At 38.2% G+C, this 20338-nt stretch overlaps 1 protein-coding gene across 5 annotated transcripts in view; it reads left to right on the top strand.

Annotated features, from left to right (window-relative positions):
• Positions 1-20338, top strand: part of dock1 (dedicator of cytokinesis 1) — a 308112-nt gene that overhangs the window by 36809 nt on the left and 250965 nt on the right. For 3 of the 5 annotated variants that reach the window (XM_047376374.1, XM_047376373.1, XM_047376372.1), the window contains exons 8-12: positions 6927-7084; positions 8570-8651; positions 9146-9281; positions 13766-13838; positions 17045-17184. In XM_047376374.1, the coding sequence (XP_047232330.1) occupies positions 6927-7084; positions 8570-8651; positions 9146-9281; positions 13766-13838; positions 17045-17184 (589 nt within the window). The remainder of the gene's footprint in view (positions 1-6926; positions 7085-8569; positions 8652-9145; positions 9282-13765; positions 13839-17044; positions 17185-20338) is intronic. The other 2 variants (XM_047376376.1, XM_047376375.1) reach the window with 1 other exon arrangement.

The raw sequence follows: 20338 nt of genomic DNA, 5'->3' as shown, positions 1-20338 counted from the left end.
TTATTTTGAAGAACCAGGCGAGTCTTTGTAATGTTAGCTTAACAGTAAAAGATGAGCTGGACATAAATCAAGTTTTTTTTGTTTGTTATTAAAAATAGAGCTCAGTTCGATCCATTCGGTCATTATTATAATGGTATGCACCCTACAAACAGACTGGTATGAACAATTAATAGCCTACAGTGTTCCAATGTCCCCTTTAAACAAATCAAATGAACCCTTTAACTGGCATATCTGTGCTTACTTATTTTGAATGCATGTTGATGTCATTAAATAAAAATGGATCAACCTGAAAACTGTTGAAACCCTTTTCTCTGCCGTGTGCTGTTAAGAAATATGACAGAGAGCCCATGTTAGATATATCAGGGGTGGTACCGAATGCGGTACTATTATAGGTACTGACCGAATTCCGTCTGTACTACTATGGAGTTAAATGTGTCTCAATATTATTCAATCAAACAAAAAACTAATCTCAATAAAAAAAAACTTAATCTCAATCAAAAAAATAATATTCAATCAAAAAAAAACCTAATCTCAATCAAAAAATATTAAGTTGTGATCAAAACTTTCAGAGTTGTAACGATTTTTTTTTTTTAATGGAATATTTTATTTTGGGGAGAAAAAAAAATTGTTTGATAAAACGTTTTTTGATTAAAATGACTCATTTTTTCTCACAAAGAGAAAAAAGTTATTTGCAAAACAGTCAGTCAGTCAGTCATTTTCTACCGCTTATTCCATAGTGGGTCACGGGGGTGCTGGTGCCTATCTCCAGCAGTCTATGGGCGAGAGGCGGGGTACACCCTGGACAGGTCGCCATTCCATCGCAGGGCAAAACATAAACTTTTATTTGCGCATGTCACAAATGCTCAACCATTATATGCATTTGTCCCACTTTCAGGAATTTATTTCTCCATAACCAAGAGAGGTGACAACACAATCTCTTCAGATTATATTAGAGGGTCATCTATATTATAACCAGTCCTTTCTGCTCCATTACCGTAATGCGCCTTGTATGCCCGATGCTAATCTTTAAGAGAGAGCTGGTGTCGGCTGGCGTGACCGCGTATTTCTGACTGTCGGCTCACTTAACCGCAGTTTTCTTCTGTACAGTTGATGTCTCCTCACTGAAGCGACGCTGCAAGCCCTGCAGTTCGAGCAGAAGTTCAGATATGTGGGGGATCAGAGTCTGCTGCTTTAGTCAGCGCTAACCAATAGGGAAACGTCTTACATCGTTTGTCTTTAGGCCCCGCCCAGGATGTTCATGTTTCCAGAATTCAAAATTTGTTGAGTTCAACCAAAAACAGAGAGCGACAAAACCAAAAAAGCTAGACTCGTAACCAAAGATTTTTGACATGCGCAAATAAAAGTTTATGTTTTGCAAATAACTTTTTTCTCTTCGTGAGAAAAAATGAGTCATTTTAATCAAAAAACGTTTTATCAAACAATATTTTTTTCTCCCCAAAATAAAATATTCCATAAAAAAAAAAAAAATCGTTACAACTCTGAAAGTTTTGATCACAACTTAATATTTTTTGATTGAGATTAGTTTTTTGTTTGATTGAATAATATGGAGACAAATTTAACTCCATATACTACCAAGTACCGATTCACGTAAAATCAAACGGTACCATGTTTCGGTACCATAACGTATCATTGTGACACTGAAGGAGTGGGCGATTTTCCATGCAAGACATGAGCAAAGCATTACATGCACAAGAGGGTAATGACATCAGTAGCCGCTACAGTCAACAAAGCATGGCTAATTGAAAGCACTCGAAAGTATGGCTCCACTTTTCAAAATCCAATGCAGATTACGCTCGCTCCAATATTTGTGATGTAATGTGCAAGGCCAGCGGCGGGAATACTTCTAATCTGAGGAAGCACCTGCAGTTTCCCCTTATTCAAGGGGGAATAAGGGGAAACGTTTCCCCCCTCTTGCCAACCAGACCGCCCGATGACCCAAGAGGATCACAGCATGTAGTAATAGTATGTTTTAACAGTTAGTGTTATTCGTTTTAATAGATCACGTCGTGAAGGATTTCTGTCCCTGCGTCGTCGCTACTTTACTTTCTATGGTTAAACTAGACAAAAGCTGGACGAAAACACACTCCTCATACTCTGTGTCACCAATGCTGACGCTGACTCACTGAGTTACGTGCGCTCGCATGCAGGTGAACACAAGCTCTGACAGCGGAGAGAAAAACATGCTGTTAAAACCTAGAAGGCAGGCAAGGATATCTGTGGTTTTAAAAAGCTCCAAATTTAGTTTTGATGGCAGCACTTCCTCTCCTGCGAGCAGCAGCAGGGCTAACTCTCCTCCTCTTGGTACATATGGCGAAGGTACAAATACACAAAATAGCCCGTGTTTTATGCCCTGCCCCTCACACGCATCTAAAGTCCAGTCACCACCCAATAAAAGTTTTTGACCTGGCTTGGCTGTCGGAGGTGAAATTATCCCCCTGGATCTATAAGACTGAGCTTGGTAATTAAATCCATACATGATAGATAGAGATAAAAACCGATAAAAGATGTGATAAAGAGACAGATGGAAAAATAAGAAAGATGGAGAGACAGTTAAAGATAAAGAAAAAAGATAGACATAATAAATTAATACAGTAGGTAGAAGATAAACATTTTTTTCAGTAAGAATGTTCTGTCGAATATGTAGACAGCTTAAACAGGCTGCAGTCAGAGGAAACCATGGGCCCAGCCATTTATATATTGTTCTGAGTGTGTGTGTGTACATACACTGACCTGAATGAGCAGAAGATTTTTCTCAAGGGTGAAGAGACAATTTTCTTCAGCCAAACATTTTTGAGATTTTATTATTAAACGAATTAACATTTATTACAAACATAAACACGCGCAAAAGTAACGACAACTGGTTCAGTTGAGTACCGGTACCGAGTATCAGTACGGTATCGGTTCAAATGTAAAAGTTACCCATCCCTAGATATATCGTGAGAAAGACAATGCAGCTTGTTGTCAAACTACAGGGGTTGGACAATGAAACTGGAACACCTGGTTTTAGACCACAATAATTTATTAGTATGGTGTAGGGCCTCCTTTTGCAGCCAATACAGCATCAATTCGTCTTGGGAATGACATATACAAGTCCTGCACAGTGGTCAGAGGGATTTTAAGCCATTCTTCTTGCAGGATAGTGGCCAGGTCACTACATGATACTGGTGGAGGAAAACGTTTCCTGACTCGCTCCTCCAAAACACCCCAAGTGGCTCAATAATATTTAGATCTGGTGACTGTGCAGGCCATGGGAGATGTTCAACTTCACTTTCATGTTCATCAAACCAATCTTTCACCAGTCTTGCTGTGTGTATTGGTGCATTGTCATCCTGATACACGGCACCGCCTTCAGGATACAATGTTTGAACCATTGGATGCACATGGTCCTCAAGAATGGTTCGGTAGTCCTTGGCAGTGACGCGCCCATCTAGCACAAGTATTGGGCCAAGGGAATGCCATGATATGGCAGCCCAAACCATCACTGATCCACCCCCATGCTTCACTCTGGGCATGCAACAGTCTGGGTGGTACGCTTCTTTGGGGCTTCTCCACACCGTAACTCTCCCGGATGTGGGGAAAACAGTAAAGGTGGACTCATCAGAGAACAATACATGTTTCACATTGTCCACAGCCCAAGATTTGCGCTCCTTGCACCATTGAAACCGACGTTTGGCATTGGCATGATTGACCAAAGGTTTGGCTATAGCAGCCCGGCCGTGTATATTGACCCTGTAGAGCTCCTGACGGACAATTCTGGTGGAAACAGGAGATGTCACCCATAATGTTGTGTGCATTTCAATATTTTGAGCAAAACTGTGCTCTTACCCTGCTAATTGAACCTTCACACTCTGCTCTTTCAGGTGCAATGTGCAATCAATGAAGATTGGCTACCAGGCTGGTCCAATTTAGCCATGAAACCTCCCACACTAAAATGACAGGTGTTTCATTTTCATTGTCCAACCCCTGTACAATTCCATGCAAAATGTCTCAACATTTTGTTGACCAAATATTAAAATTAAGTAATCAATTAACAGCAGGGTGTTTCTATTTACTGAAATTTACTATCATCTGGGGTATGTCTAGACATTATGATTTTTCATGTACCATACCTCACACAAGAAAAAAAGTTCAAAATAAAATTTAAAAACATTGCAGTGGTATACAAATGCAGTTAATACTCTGAAACATGAGGTTGTAAAAAAATTTTAAAATGCTAAATTAATAAATAACTGTTTTTACTTGTTCTGTTTAGTCTCATGTTGTAAAAGCCAGTTTGTGCAATTAAGATAAAGCATTTATAGAAAAACCCAAGTTTTCTTTAACGGTAGTATAAAAATTAACCAATTAGCTCCCTATTCTTTTAAAAGCCTTTGCCTTTTTTTTTTACTTCCACACAACTACAGCTGAAACACACACTGATAAAAGTAATAATGTACTCTGAAGGTAAAGATGTTCTTAACCTTCATAAAAAAAGCTTGTTTTGGCATTAATTATATAAATTCGCAAACATGTAAGTAAGTAAAGATAATACTCGACATGTGCAGAAATAAGATGTTCTGAGTTACCGTGGAAACTGCTTCACCTCACTGGGCTCTCCATCACCTCTCTCATCTTCTCACTTGCTCTGCTCTAACACTTCTTATACCGTCTTTTTCCTCTTCTTGTCCTTAATTCAACTCCTCCTTTTCCGTAACTCCCCCCACCTCCTAAAAAAAGATTGTATTCAGTTTATGACCTCCATCAGCTTGTACAACATAGAAACAATATTTCAGTACAGTACATGGTCTTTAAATTGTCTAAAGAACATGGAACAAATTAGATCATGAGAACTATCATTATTTTTGTCATTTGGTTCTTACATTTCTCACTTTTTCATTTTGCTTCATCACATTCTCTCTCCTCCTCCCTCTCCTTTTCTTTTCTAACGCTCTCTCCTTCCCCTGCATGCTGTCATCTAAGAAACAACCTTGACACCAAAGTCTTTCAAAATGCAATCAAAAGTGTTAAATGTTGCATTTTTGTTCAGAAATGCAGCATTGCAATCATTTTAAGCCTTTTCTCCCACAGAAAAGAAATGTAATATTAACTCTTTTTACTTAGAAAATTTTAATATTAGTGATGTCCTAATTAAGACATTTTGCATAGTTTTTTTAAGAATAGACATCTGCTAATACAGAGTCTGAATCCAACAGTACATTAAAGTTGATTTAATCAATGCCATGTAGATGGTTGACACCTCGGTAGCTTTAAAGATCACTTAATCAACACAATATATTTATGCCTTATTGCATGGTCTGAATATTTTTGCCGTTGTCTCACCAAAAATGTTAACAATTTCTAAACATATACATGCACATCTCAATAAAAGCTACCACACTTTTTCCATTTACTTAACTTTCAATTAGTTTACTTGGATTAAGCACTTTCAAACAACCAGAGTCTTTGGTAATGACCTTTTGTAACCTTACCCTCCTTGTTGAGGGTGTCAGGGACTTTCTGCTGGGCCCCTGTCAAGTCAGCTGTCTTCCCAGTATTTTTGCAGGCCAATCAATTACATCTATGGATTAAAAACCCTTTCTTCTATTCATTTATTGTAATATTCAAATTTTCTCAAATTCTCTAATCGAAATATATTGCTCCATGTGTAATAAATCTGTGACTTTCACTTTTCTTATTGAAATACTAAAATAATCAGAATATTTATCTGCCCTATGGAGAGCACCCATAAACATTTAATATTTTATTATGAGATAGTCCGTTAATTCTTAAATGTAACATACAACAGAACACTGCTTTCCACACCCTTGATCCCAGTACACATGCACTATTCACCACAAGATTGCATCAAAAGTGACTTGACAGGACAGCAAAATCTTCTTAACTACCTTTATTACCTTTACCTCATTAAAATAATTAGCATTGACATGTAATATCATTTTAATAAAGGACCATGCAAACGAAAATAGGCGTCAATTTTTAAATGCGGGTCATGCAATGTGCAGCTCCACTGTTTGACACAAAAATCAAAGACTGCCAACCAGCAAAAAGAATCACAAGTTGAGTTTTGGTAAGGAAATCCATACAAATCATTTGAAAATGATCTTGATTGAGACCCAAATGTGTTACATGGGAACACTGAACATTACTAGTTTACATCCTAAAATGCTAAGCATGAATGAATAACATGGAAAACATCCTAAGGCCAATCACTGGGATGGCTATCTGAAGTGTAGTCCTGTCCAAACCTGTTGATTTGTTAAATTCACACTTTAAGACTTATTTTTTTTTCTACCCTAAAATAGCAGGGATCAAAAGCCTTTCAACTTTCAGACTTTATTTTATACTGAGAAATGTGATTCCCTTTTTGCTAGAATTGGAACAGAGTTCTGTCACTTGCATAACTCCAGTGTAAAAGTGCGAAAAGTTTGATGCCTCACCTGCCACCTCAGAGAGGCAGGATCTGAGCCAGACTCTCAACGACTTTGCTTGGCACTTGCTTTCCACACCTGAATGTTAGTTGGCAGAATATGCAGAGGGCTGAACACTAAGTGCCCTGCTCTCATGTGGTTTCATCTTACATGACCTTTTCAATCAGAGATCCTTACTGCATATTTTGGATAACCTAATAAATATTTAATGAGTGGGCTCTAAAAAAAACATACAGTAGGTTATTTTACTGTAGATTAACCACAGGAGATTATGTAACTGTAACGACTTATACATTGTATAATATTGGGTGACTGATTTTGAAGCGATAATTGAAAAGGATGAAGAAATTTTAGGTCACATCCTTTTTTTCCTCATTAAAGTAGTGCTGCAGAACCCTGAGTCTCGGCTTCACATGTCAGAAAAAGGTTGTGTAAGAAAACCCAACATTGACAGCCGTACCTCTGTCTCTCTGACAGTCTCAGAAGCAGAATATTGATCTGACGAGGCAAGCCAAGTTTGCCTCCACACCTGCATTCGCCCTCTTTGTGACTCTGAAGAATGTGGTGTGTAAGATCGGCGAGGATGCAGAGGTGCTTATGTCCCTCTACGATCCAGTGGAGTCAAAGTTTATCAGGTAAGCTGATAAGTTTTCATATTTACAGATGCCTCCTCTTTCTTTTGTTTTCTTTTTTTTTTTTTTTTTTCCATATGCACACACCATGTGAAAATATGGCCAGTACAGATGAGCCCCACAATTGTGCCCTAGGTTTACTATTTCTTTCAGGGATTTGACATTAAAGTCTTGTGATTAAAGGAGCTCAGTGAGGCGTTTCTTTTGCATTTGACATATTTGCTAAATTTTTGAAAATGGCAGTGTATCATTGTGGTGTTCATTGCTAAGCCCAGCATAAAGCAAAAGCTCTTTTGGGAAATGTTATGTGGAAACTTGATTTTTTGGTCTTGTCAAATTTTTACAGATCGACAAAAGTAAAATAAAAATAAAATAGCATTGCACCTTGCAGAGATTTTGTGGGCAATTCAAAACAAGGCGAAAATGATTACAAAGAGGAAATATTTAAGTGTGTTTAGTAACTTATATTAGGGTTTAACATGATTAGTGTGGTGAGTGTGTAGCATAAATAGCTGTAGACACCAGTGTCTGTGTGTTGCAGAGTTAGTAGACTGATACCTCCCAGCCTTTAGGAGAATTTCAATCGGGGTTATCAAAAAACAAAAACATCACAGAATCGGAAGAAACTCATAAGACTCCTTTTATGCAGTTTGACCCAGGCAATGTGCGGTAAACATGTAGTTGAAGTTGGTCAGTTGACACCAAAATCTACCTATTCTGCCTTTACTCAAAATGCAGTGTGATGGGAAACTAAAACTGCATATGACCCCGAATTACCATTGCAGTGGCAAAACATGGTGGTGGCAGTAGCTTACTACGTTAATGCTTTTCCTAAGGCAGGAACAGTGAAGCTGGTCAGTGTTTATGAGAAGGTGGATGGATAAAGGGCAATTCTGGAAGAAAATCTGTTAAAGGCTACAAAACATTTGAGTGGGACTAAGGTTAATTTCCAGCAGCATAATGACCCTATACCTGGAGCCAAAGCTACTGTTTTTAGAATGGTCCAGTCAAAGTCCAAAATGAATACTAATTAAATAACACTGTCCATTCAGTCTGACTCAGTTGGAGCTCATTTGCAAAGAGGAACGATCCGACATTTCCATCTTCTAGATGTGCAAAGCTGGTAGCAGCATACCCTAAAAGACTTGCTTTAAAAGGTGGTTTAACAAAATACTAACTGAATATGGGCTGAATACCTATGCACACTCCACTTTTCAGGTTTTTATTTGGACAGTTTGAAAACCATGTATCATTTTCCTTCCATTAGGAGTTATTTGCTAGTTTGTGTTGTTTTATACATAAAACCCCAGTTAAATCCATTGAAACTTGTGGTTGTAATGTATAAAAATGTGAACAATTTCAGTGATTATGAAAACTTTTGCAAAGGAACGTACTTTTTAAAAAGCTATTTTTAATGCTCATAAATGTCCGACTTTCCTTTTGGCGGGAAGATGACTTTTTTTTTTTTTGCTCGCTTTTCGCTCACAGTGAGAACTACCTGGTGAAATGGTCTAGCTCTGGCCTGGTGAAAAACATCGACCAGCTTCATAACCTGAGAGCGGTTTTCACAGTGAGTGTGTTTGGCTGCATGAACATTTGTGATTATGTGTGTGTGTTCATGTGCTCGCCCGACTGTAGATCTGTTTATTCAGCCATGTTATAAGGCATTTGGGAGCCTCTTTGCAGACAGCCTGTGTTTATTAAGCTCTCTGAATAAGATCCAGACTTGCTGTATGTATTTACTGAGGCAGTCGCCTCTTTCTAATGGAAGTCCAATTGCAGTAGTGATGGCGTGAACGCGCTGAAAGCACTCTGCTGGTTTTGACCAACATCCATCACAGGAAATGAATTTTTGCCGCATTCTCAGATGTGCCTGAAAGCAATTTTTGGTCAAATGTTTGGCTATTGTCAAAGTTATGAACACTTATTAAAGTTTAATTAATTGATGTGTTGCTGAGCTCAGTAGTACTGTTATGAGATATATATGCACATTTTCATTAATGTGTTGCTGTAACTTCTGCCTTTGTATAAGTCATTTTACCTCATTAAGTTTTTGTTCTTTAGGACTTGGGCAGTGAAGATTTAAAAAGGGAGAAGATCAGCTTTGTGTGTCAGATTGTCAGAGTGGGGCGTATGGAGCTGCGAGACAACAACACCAAGAAGCTGACTTCAGGCCTGAGAAGACCCTTTGGAGTAGCAGGTTAATCTGATTATTGAACTTAGGGCGCCACGATATTAGAAAATCTTGCGATGGCCATAATATTTGTAAATATTGTCATGAAGACATTAGTTGTGATATGTGCCTGTATTGCCTTTGTTTCTCATCTGTGCTTCCATCATTCTGTGACCTTTAGCATTTTGGGTAATGTTATTTGTGTCCAGTGTGAGCATTTGCTTCAGTGAGACTCTGTCCAATTGGCTAAATATTACATTAGCTTGAAAGATGCTGGTTCATAAGACTTGGAAAATATTGGCCAACAATTATTGCACTCCCAATAGTCCTTTGCGATATAATTATTTCAGACACTGATACTGGGATTGAAGAATTAAAAATACAGACTCACAACAAAGGCTTTACACTTATCACGTTGTGTGAGATGTCTCTCTGAACTGTTGTTAACATGTGTTAGGTCATTATATTGTTTATTTTACAAACTTAAAGAAACAAGGTGATTCTGTTTATTTCTCAGATTAAGATCTTTTTTAACTCAATAAAAAGTGAATTAGAATGGTATAATTGTGACTCAGGGTCTCTCTGAGTCTGTTTGCTTGGGTGTCTTGGTGATTCCTGGCGATGGATTGTAATGCTTTTGAAGGAACCACTACAGGTCCTTCTCAAAATATTAGCATATTATGATAAAGTTCATTATTTTCCATAATGTAATGATGAAAATTTAACATTCATATATTTTAGATTCATTGCACACTAACTGAAATATTTCAGGTATTTTATTGTCTTAATATGGATGATTTTGGCATACAGCTCATGAAAACCCAAAATTCCTATCTCACAAAATTAGCATATCATTAAAAGGGTCTCTAAACGAGCTATGAACCTAATCATCTGAATCAACGAGTTAACTCTAAACACCTGCAAAAGATTCCTGAGGCCTTTAAAACTCCCAGCCTGGTTCATCACTCAAAACCCCAATCATGGGTAAGACTGCTGACCTGACTGCTGTCCAGAAGGCCACTATTGACACCCTCAAGCAAGAGGGTAAGACACAGAAAGAAATTTCTGAACGAATAGGCTGTTCCCAGAGTGCTGTATCAAGGCACCTCAGTGGGAAGTCTGTGGGAAGGAAAAAGTGTTGCAGAAAACGCTGCACAACGAGAAGAGGTGACCGGACCCTGAGGAAGATTGTGGAGAAGGGCCGATTCCAGACCTTGGGGGACCTGCGGAAGCAGTGGACTGAGTCTGGAGTAGAAACATCCAGAGCCACCGTGCACAGGCGTGTGCAGGAAATGGGCTACAGGTGCCGCATTCCCCAGTTCAAGCCACTTTTGAACCAGAAACAGCGGCAGAAGCGCCTGACCTGGGCTACAGAGAAGCAGCACTGGACTGTTGCTCAGTGGTCCAATGTACTTTTTTCGGATGAAAGCAAATTCTGCATGTCATTCGGAAATCAAGGTGCCAGAGTCTGGAGGAAGACTGGGGAGAAGGAAATGCCAAAATGCCAGAAGTCCAGTGTCAAGTACCCACAGTCAGTGATGGTCTGGGGTGCCGTGTCAGCTGCTGGTGTTGGTCCACTGTGTTTTATCAAGGGCAGGGTCAATGCAGCTAGCTATCAGGAGATTTTGGAGCACTTCATGCTTCCATCTGCTGAAAAGCTTTATGGAGATGAAGATTTCATTTTTCAGCACGACCTGGCACCTGCTCACAGTGCCAAAACCACTGGTAAATGGTTTACTGACCATGGTATCACTGTGCTCAATTGGCCTGCCAACTCTCCTGACCTGAACCCCATAGAGAATCTGTGGGATATTGTGAAGAGAACGTTGAGAGACTCAAGACCCAACACTCTGGATGAGCTAAAGGCCGCTATCGAAGCATCCTGGGCCTCCATAAGACCTCAGCAGTGCCACAGGCTGATTGCCTCCATGCCACGCCGCATTGAAGCAGTCATTTCTGCCAAAGGATTCCCGACCAAGTATTGAGTGCATAACTGTACATGATTATTTGAAGGTTGACGTTTTCTGTATTAAAAACACTTTTCTTTTATTGGTCGGATGAAATATGCTAATTTTGTGAGATAGGAATTTTGGGTTTTCATGAGCTGTATGCCAAAATCATCCGTATTAAGACAATAAAAGACCTGAAATATTTCAGTTAGTATGCAATGAATCTAAAATATATGAATGTTAAATTTTCATAATTACATTATGGAAAATAATGAACTTTATCACAATATGCTAATATTTTGAGAAGGACCTGTATAGCCTAAGCCACTCTAACTATAAGCTTTATCAAAAGCCTGCCATAATTTAACATAGAATTATTGAAACGTAAAAGCCTTCAATGCAAATGAAAATATCTAGGGCAACAATATCTCGAGATCAGGTTTGGCAAGGCTTCTTGCTGGGCTCTGGTTCTTTTTTGTGTTTCTCTGTTTATCAGGCATGAACTGTCTCAAGATTTGAGAGCTTCTGAAGGAGGAGTCGTCACAGGGATTTATTTGCCAACCTGAGAAAGACTTTGTGAAACATGCAAGCAATATGTTCTAAGCAGCCAATAAGAAAGATGAATTCCATTATATTTTCTGCCATTTTCTTTATTCTACAGAGAGAGTGCCTTGTCTTTTTAACCTCATTGTGGAAAATATGTGTGGTGCCTTTGGTTCTTGCTTGACTGAACAAACATTTTTGGCTAAAATTCAGACCCTGTTGAAGTAGAGAGAAAAAAATAATAGTTTAATTTATCTCCTGTTGGCAAACATCCAGGTGTATAGTAAACTAATTAGATTGGCATTTTGCCCACAGTTGTCCAACAGAGAAAATTATGTCTCTCTTTCAGTGTGTTTTTTTCCCTCAGTTCCACTTGAAGGAAAGGTAAATGACTGGCTGATTTAGTGGTGGCCTATCTTTAGACATCATTGTTACAACTGTGCACAGCATGAGGGAAATTTTATTTTTTTATAGATTTGCTTAGCTTTACCATTAGTTTTAAAAGCTTCATGTGCTTGTCCTGTAGCCTCTTGGGTAATAGAGTAAATGTGAGGTCATCCTAGCATCATTTCTTATTCACATCATCTGCAAGCTGTATAGACATCAAGAATGTGCCCCCTGTTCTCTGTAAACCACTGAGGGCTTTTTCAGACTCTTGGCCAAAAGCAGCGATTTTCTTAATGCATTTCTTGTTGTGGAATCGGAGGAGACGTCTCTGTAGCTGTTTGAAATCAGTCTGGTTTTTTTGTGTATCACTGTAAAAGGTGCAGCTTAACCTTTGAGTCATTTGCTTAATTCTTTACTTTGTACAAAACCCTTTAGAAAACACTTTACCAGACAAACAGGTCCATCTTATATTATAACTTGTTCCAAACTAAATTTGAATCAATTATTGAATTAATTCAAATACATACTGTCCAATTAATTCCAAATTCTCTTCAAACACAATCAAATGTGACCATCTAATGCTAATTGGTAATTTATGGGAATTTCATCTGATTGCATACTTTATCGATTAAGTATTGATGTGTCATCCTTAGCAAGCATGTGGCGACACTGGAAAGTTAGAAACCTACAGCAGAACCCCGCTTAGTGTGAGCAGCAGAAGTACTGGTCCAGCAGTACTTTCTGTGGGAGAGAAAACAAAGAGTACACATTGTTAATAGCCAACATGGATTTGTCGGTGGCTTTGTCCAAGAAAGAGAAACAACAACCACAGAGGCACTAAGTCAAGAGTGTGTCCTATAGAAGAACAGGAAACAGACACAGGAGAACACAGAGGTACGGGGACAGGTGTGCTTTCTATGAAAAAACAGAGATTACACAGTTAGTGGCAGCAATAGGCAATTACTCTGTCCAGGATTTAGCTAAATACCGATGGAAAACCAAAATTTAGGGGCGCACACATAATTACAGGACCAAAATTTTGTCAATGCTTCTCTCCAGAAAAGAAATCCAGCTAAAAACAAACACAAGGTAACATGAGTACTTTCTGTGAAAAACAAACGTAATTAGCTCTGTCAGTTACTTTGTCATTTACTCCAGAAAGGAACACATCTATACAAAGAGGCAGTGAGCAAGAAGTACTTTCTGTTGGACAGGAATGCAAAGATAGTACACAGTTTATTGCAGCAATTCCTCTATTGATGGATGTGTCCAGAAAGCACACAGCTAAACAGAGAGGCAATGTGCCAGTAAAAACACATAGTTAATGGCAGCAGTAGCTCCATCCATGACTTTGTTCAGAAGAGAGGAACAGCTAGAAATAGGAAAATGCATACAGAGTACATATAGTTAATGGCAAAAATAGCTCCGTCTGTGCCTTTTTTTTTTTCATAGCACGATCCTTGTTATAATTAGTGTTTATCAAAAAAAGCTGAGATCAGCTATAGCTGTTTTTCCTCCTCATGTGGTCCTACAGCGCGACAACCTTTATCTCTTACATCGGTATATTACCTCATGCAGACCTTGAAATGTTTTAACCCGCTCTCTTTTTTTATGTTTGTTTTTTTTTTTCAGTAATGGATGTCACGGACATCATAACGGGCAAAATGGACGATGAGGACAAGCAGCACTTCATCCCATTCCAGCCGTAAGAGCATTGTGCTGCACACACTCATTTGCACTTAATGTCATTGTTTTTCTATAGGTAAAATACCAGACATTTAGTGGTTCCATTTATCTTTTTTATCTCAAGTTTTAAATCTTTGACACCACAATTTAAAGGCATTGTAAAACTTCCCAAACTCCCTTATGGATCAATTAGGGTAATGTCATTAACTGCCACCTTTTTTGTGAGATTGTGCCCAGAGCAACCTTTTTTCTTAATGCAGGTCCAAATGTGATTATTAATCACGGAATAAAACTCCTTGTGCCACAACTCATTATTGCATATGTTCAGCAAGTAAAAAAAATCCATTTACAGTAATGTAATCTGGGCTTCACTCATCCATACAGAAATGATAATGGCTTTTTAGAAATGCGCTTTGTGTTCTCCAGCGGTCAGTGGGCAAAGACTGTGGAACATCTATGACAGGTTGCCAGTGAATCTCAGAAATACCAAATGTATAACCTATGATTGCACAGTTAATTTAAAAAAAAAGTTTTACGACTCTGCTATATTTCTGTTTCTCTTTTATTTAGTTTTACTTGCTTGAGTTTAAGTAGCACAGTGCTGGAGACAGTGAAAACAGTTTAATTTAGCAATAAGAAAAATGTTTTGTGGATATTCAGTAAAAACAGATGGACTTGCATAAAGATAGTCAAAAGTTGGCAACCCAGAACTGACCGGTTAAAAGTTGGCATGAGCCAAGAGAGACTGTTGACTCATGCAACATGGTAAGCTGCATTAGGCGGTGTTCTCTCACATTCTGAAGCCGGACATGGACCACTATCCAAGTATTTACTATAAACTTGCATTACAAGTTTTGAATTAACAAACAAATTATAAAGTTTGACTGGAGGCATAGGGGATTCAAATTTTAAATTATTGAGAAATTCTAAGCAAGTGATAGTAGGGAAATATGAGTTCTGAGATTCAGTTTGCTAATCAAAAAAACCTTGGTCGATTAGTACCTTTGTCATTTCATAGCAAAGCAACAAGACCCAATACCTACTCCATAAAAAGTGTGGCTATCCTCTGAAACATAGTTGCAGAAAAAAAAGAATATCAAAAACATTTTGTGTAAATGTTATATACCAGGAGTGACCTCTAGCTGTTAGTGCTTTTACCTGTTTTGTAAAAACTTTTTATGATTAAATTTAAAAAAAACACTCGGGGGACAAAGGAATAGGTTGTCTTCCCATTGTGCTGTGTCCTGAGTATTTCTTCGGCAGCTCATACACCTCAGTAAACTTTACAGTGTATGAGTGACAAATCACAAAGCCACATTATGTAGAGTGTAAATATTACTTCAATAGAACATTTTCCAAAAGTCAGTCTATTTTAGTAATTTAATTTAGACAAATCCGTTTCTCATTTTGGCTTTTTTACACGTCGCAAAACATTTTTCCATCATTACTTTGATTACTTTGTTCTTCACCTTCCACTGCATCAGTCCCTTTTTTTCACATCTTTTATCAACGCCATTGTCGTTATTGGGCTTTTTGAAGAAACCGCGGAAACCAGCTACCATGGCAGATTTCCGAGCGAAGCCAGCAAGGTCATGAACCAAGTGAGAAAACAGCTAATTAATTTGGTAACTCGCTACCAAGTGGTCAGGGGTGTGAGTTGCAATCTGTCAAAATGAAAGATGGCCTTAAGATTTTTCCGTCATGGTGAAAAAAAAACAAAAAACGGTCAAAACTATAAAATATTCAGTTAACACGGCCCCTGATAATGTTATATTTTATAATAATTTGGTGAATTATAGCTAACAACTAAAGAAAACCCAAAGTTTTGTTGTTTGGAAATTTAGAATATTACATAAAATAAAAATAAAAATGACTTTAGCACAAAATGTTTTTTTAGGGCCATGTTGTTGCCTACATAGTCATAGGTGAGATTTCTGACCTTACACAGGGTAAACCCCAAAAGGTCATGTCTACAGATGGTGGCTGTTCAAAAACCTGCATCTAAGCATATTAATAGAAAGCTTAGTGGAAGGAAAACATGCAAAGCGAAAAAGGTAAAATAACAGGAAATACCGCAGCCTATAGAGGGTAGTAAAGCAAAGGAAGATGAGACACCAGACCCAACAATGCAGAGTAGCTGAAAGTTGCTGTTTAAGCAACCTGAGCTTTTTTTAAACACCTAAGCAGAGTATCACCCTGATCACCACCATGCCATGAAGCATTGATGCAGTAATTCATTCCACATATTGAGAGTATATACAGTGCAGTACATAAACATACTTGTCGATGTCATTTCTATATTAATAATACATTTTATTAGTCTCGTTATATTCAAATTATTAGATAAACTCAATTCTGGGTTTTCATTTTCTGCAAGCTATAAACATCAAGATTAAGAGAAATACTGTTACAAATATAGATATCTTTGTGGGTGATGCTTAAAATGGGCCTATATCATTTGATTTAGAGTTTAAACACACGGCTCTGGGTTCTGAAGAACTGCATCAAAGTCCATTTACAGGTGTTTCACACCAGCGCTCACTGTGACGAGGTGGGAATCAATACAAAGATGTCTTTAACTTCAGGTCTGAGTGATGGCTTTCTTTGTTGTGTTTTCCATTCTAACATCAGCACTTCTTTGTCTCCTTCATTCTGATTTCTGGCTTTAAGAGAGTCTTATAAACTATAGATGCTGTCTTTTAGCATTTTTATGACAGGCACCACACTGAAGTTCTTCCCTTCATTTCTTTTGTTTTGCACATCATGTGTTTGGATGAATTTGCAACTTGTAACACATTGGGGAGTGCACAGTGTAAGGTTAATTTTTCAATCCAAATCACCATGGTGATGAGATTTCTTATATTTTCTGGTGTTTGGTTTTAAGTTATACATTTTGGAAAGACACAAAAGACCAATTAAGAGTCAAGTATTTACTGGTAAAAGTGATCTATAGATGCTAACTAAGTTCCTTCACTAAATTATATTTTCTCTTCCTTTGTCCATTCTGCTGATTGTTTACTGCTAACAAGTGACTTTATTGCTGTCGTAGTATCCACATCACTCTTCGGTGTGTCTCTTTTCTTTTCCCTCTTTCATTCATCTCGCTTCCCTTCTTCCACCCATAATTTTTTTCACCTCTTCCTGACCTGTTCCTCCTCTACCTTTCTTCTTTCTGCCATCTTTTTGCTCCCCCCGTGGTGTTTGCCCATTGTGTATGTACTGCAGGCTGGCGTTGGATGATGCTATTCGCCACAAGCAGCTGAACATCTCCCGTTTTTCACCCAGGGTGGCAGGCGAAAACGACTTCCTCCAGACCGTCATCAACAAAGTCATCACTGCCAAAGAAGTCAATCACAAAGGCCAAGGTACAGTGGAAAGTCTACCCACACACACGCACAACACACCCACCCACACACACACGCACTGGTCCTCCTACTGCTAAAATCTTAGTTTTGTCATTATGTAGCTAAAACTAGGATCCTTAACAGGAACTAGTTCTAAGTTCACTTTCATCTTGTTTAAAGCACATATAATTCATGTTTACAGCTTACAAACGAACTATTCTGGAGTTTAGTCGTAGTGCCTCTAAGTTTACATCTTTGGGGGTATGTGAGCTTGCATGCAATGTGGCATGCAGGTATGAATATACAACCCCCCAATTCCAATGAAGTTGGGACTTTATGTGAGACATAATTAAAAGCAGAAAACAATGATTTGCAAATGCTCTTTAACCTATATACAATTGAATACACAAAAAGAGAAGATATTTGATTTTCAAACTGATAAACCTTATTGTTGCTTTGTAAATATTTCTCATTTTGAATTTAAAGCTTGCAACATGTTCTAAAAAAGCTGCGACAGGAGCATGTTTACCACTGTGTTACATCACCTTTTAACAACACTTAATAAGCATTTGGGAACTGAGGACACTAATTATTGAAACTTTGTAGGTGGAATTATTTCCCATTCTTGCTTGATGTACAACTTCATTTGCTCAACAGTCCAGCACATTGTCATTTTTTCAACCGTTGAGGTATTTTGCACTTCATGATGCGCCGAATATTTTCAAAGGGAGACAGGTCTGGACGGCAGGGAGGCCAGTCTACTAACCCAATTTTTTTTACTACGAAGGCATGCTGTTGTAACATGTGCAGAATGTGGCTAGGCATTGTCTTGCTGAAATAAGCAGGGACGTCCCTGAAAAAGACGTTGCTTGGAAGGCAGCATGTGTTGCTCCAAAACCTTTAAGTTCCTTTCAACAATAATAATGCCTTCACAGATGTGCAAGTTACCCATGCCACGGGCAGTAACACACCTTCATACCATCACAGATGCTGGCTTTTGAACTTTGTGCTGATAACAATCTGAATTGTTTTTTCCTCGTTGGCCCAGAGGACCCAAAATTCACGTTTTTGAAAAAAAAAAAAAATTTTAAATGTGGATTCGTCAGACCACAGCATCCTTCCATTTTGCATCAGTCCATCCCAGATGAGCTCAGGCCCAGAGAAGCCGGCGATGTTTCTGGGTGTTGTTAATACATGGCTTTGCATGGTAAAGTTTTAACACAGACATATTCATTGGGGCAATCTACTATTAACATCCTGATTTTCACCTTTTTTTCCCATAAACTATTCACTCTCAACCTGGGCTCTGATGATTTCTTAACCACCGAAATTTCATCCTTACGTTGAGAGTTAGCAAAAACACCTTCTCATATTTTGCCCTACTTCCTGGAATATCTTACAGTGCAATACATTTGTATTGTTTTTCTGCTGCCTTTTGCTGTTGTTGTTTGTGTGTACAGGTCCCTTTTTAAAAAAACGACATTCATCTGCTGGTCTCTGCTGTATCTGTAAACCTGCAGCTGGCGTCACTCCCTGCATGAAGCAGGCTTGTGTGCACAAACAACAGAACCAGGATGCTGACACTATTTAGCTTAATCTACAAGTTTTATGGAGCTTTGGGTTTATGTTAAGTTTGACATGATGCATATGGCGTACATAATTAATAAGGAGTCCTCACAACAAGATATGTCTGTGTGTAACGGCCTTAAGTGCACCATGCACACACTTAAACAGCAGTCACCAAGCTTCATCCTTTGTAAGGAAATGTCTGAAAGTTGATGAGTGTTACCAAAAGTTTCTAATCTACTGAAATGATGTCTGAATGAAAAAAAAATATCTGCTCTAAAATTGTGTAGGTAAGGTACTACTAAATTCACCACAATAGTGTAGTGAGGTAAGTAAAATATCCCCCAAAAAACAATGTGCATGTTTATGTGAAAATTATTCCTTGTCCTTAACGACAATTCCACATATCCTTATTTATGGATGTGTCATAGCTTTGTAGGAGTTAAATATGGTCTTCTTTGACTCTGATAGAAGATGCTTCTTCATTTGAGTTTGTGTCCACGTCCACATATAATAAATGAACAGAGAAAAACCACAGGGTAGGAAACTATTTCTAGCAATTTGCATTGTTTTTTTTTCTTCTTTTAAATCCTCCCAATTTCATGCTGTTATTGGCTATAGCACCCTCACTTTCTGCCTAAAGGTTCAAGCCTTTGGAGGTTTGACTATTTCTTTCTATTTTATGTGAGAAATCAAAAGATACACAAATTTCTGTCTGAAAAGAGCCTCCGGAGAGACAGAGGGTTGGGTATTGTTTTCCTTTTAATCCATTAATGATCAGTTGGTCTTGTTTGTGAAAGTCTGTCAAGTTTTAAAAATTAAATTCCTTAAGATTTATACTTTTTTAAGACTAACAACATTTTGAAATACTTTTGGAAAAGTAAAACGTTACTGATAATTTTTTTCCTACTTTAAAACTGAAAAATTGATTTTATTGATTTGATGATGACAGTTTATTTATGTGTCCTTTTTGGGTTTTGTTACTTTGTTTCCATATTTGCAGTCTGATCCATGTAGACGTGTTTTTCATATTTATGTTCTTAAAAATACTTAATAAATAGTGATGCCTATTGCAGTTAAAAATGTTGCATGCATTCTGCACCAAATTGAGCTCATAAATATGTTTGTTTACATCTCCATGACTATCATATGTCACTATTTAAACTGTAAAGTAATCGGGTGAGCCTCCTGGGAACACAAACCAACCTTAGTGATTTAAAGTCTGTCCTTGGTGGCCTTAGCTATGTCAGGGATCTGGGCTGCAGGAAGGAGGGGGCTTCCCTGTTAAAGTCTCCGCTGTATTGTCATTGCCAATGAAGTCATACTCGGATAAATGTCAGGTCTGCTCTGACCCACACTGGGGGGAAGAACAGCAGAGAGAGCCGATGGCAGCTGTTTCAGTCATGCTGGCGTATCAAAGGGCTTCCAGCATGGCCAGTAGGGGATGTGTCACTCTTGACAACACAGGCTCTGCAAAGTGAAAGAGAATAAAGCAGCTCATTTTTGTGGCCTTCTTCAGTTATGCACACCTTGTTATGCCACTCTTTAAGGCTGAATTTAAATAACACACTTTCATTTCACTCATGTCTTGAGTTATTATATTAATATA

Source organism: Girardinichthys multiradiatus, chromosome 10 (assembly GCF_021462225.1).
Source record: "Girardinichthys multiradiatus isolate DD_20200921_A chromosome 10, DD_fGirMul_XY1, whole genome shotgun sequence".
NCBI lineage: Eukaryota > Metazoa > Chordata > Actinopteri > Cyprinodontiformes > Goodeidae > Girardinichthys > Girardinichthys multiradiatus.
This window is presented reverse-complemented; position numbering and strand designations above follow the sequence as displayed.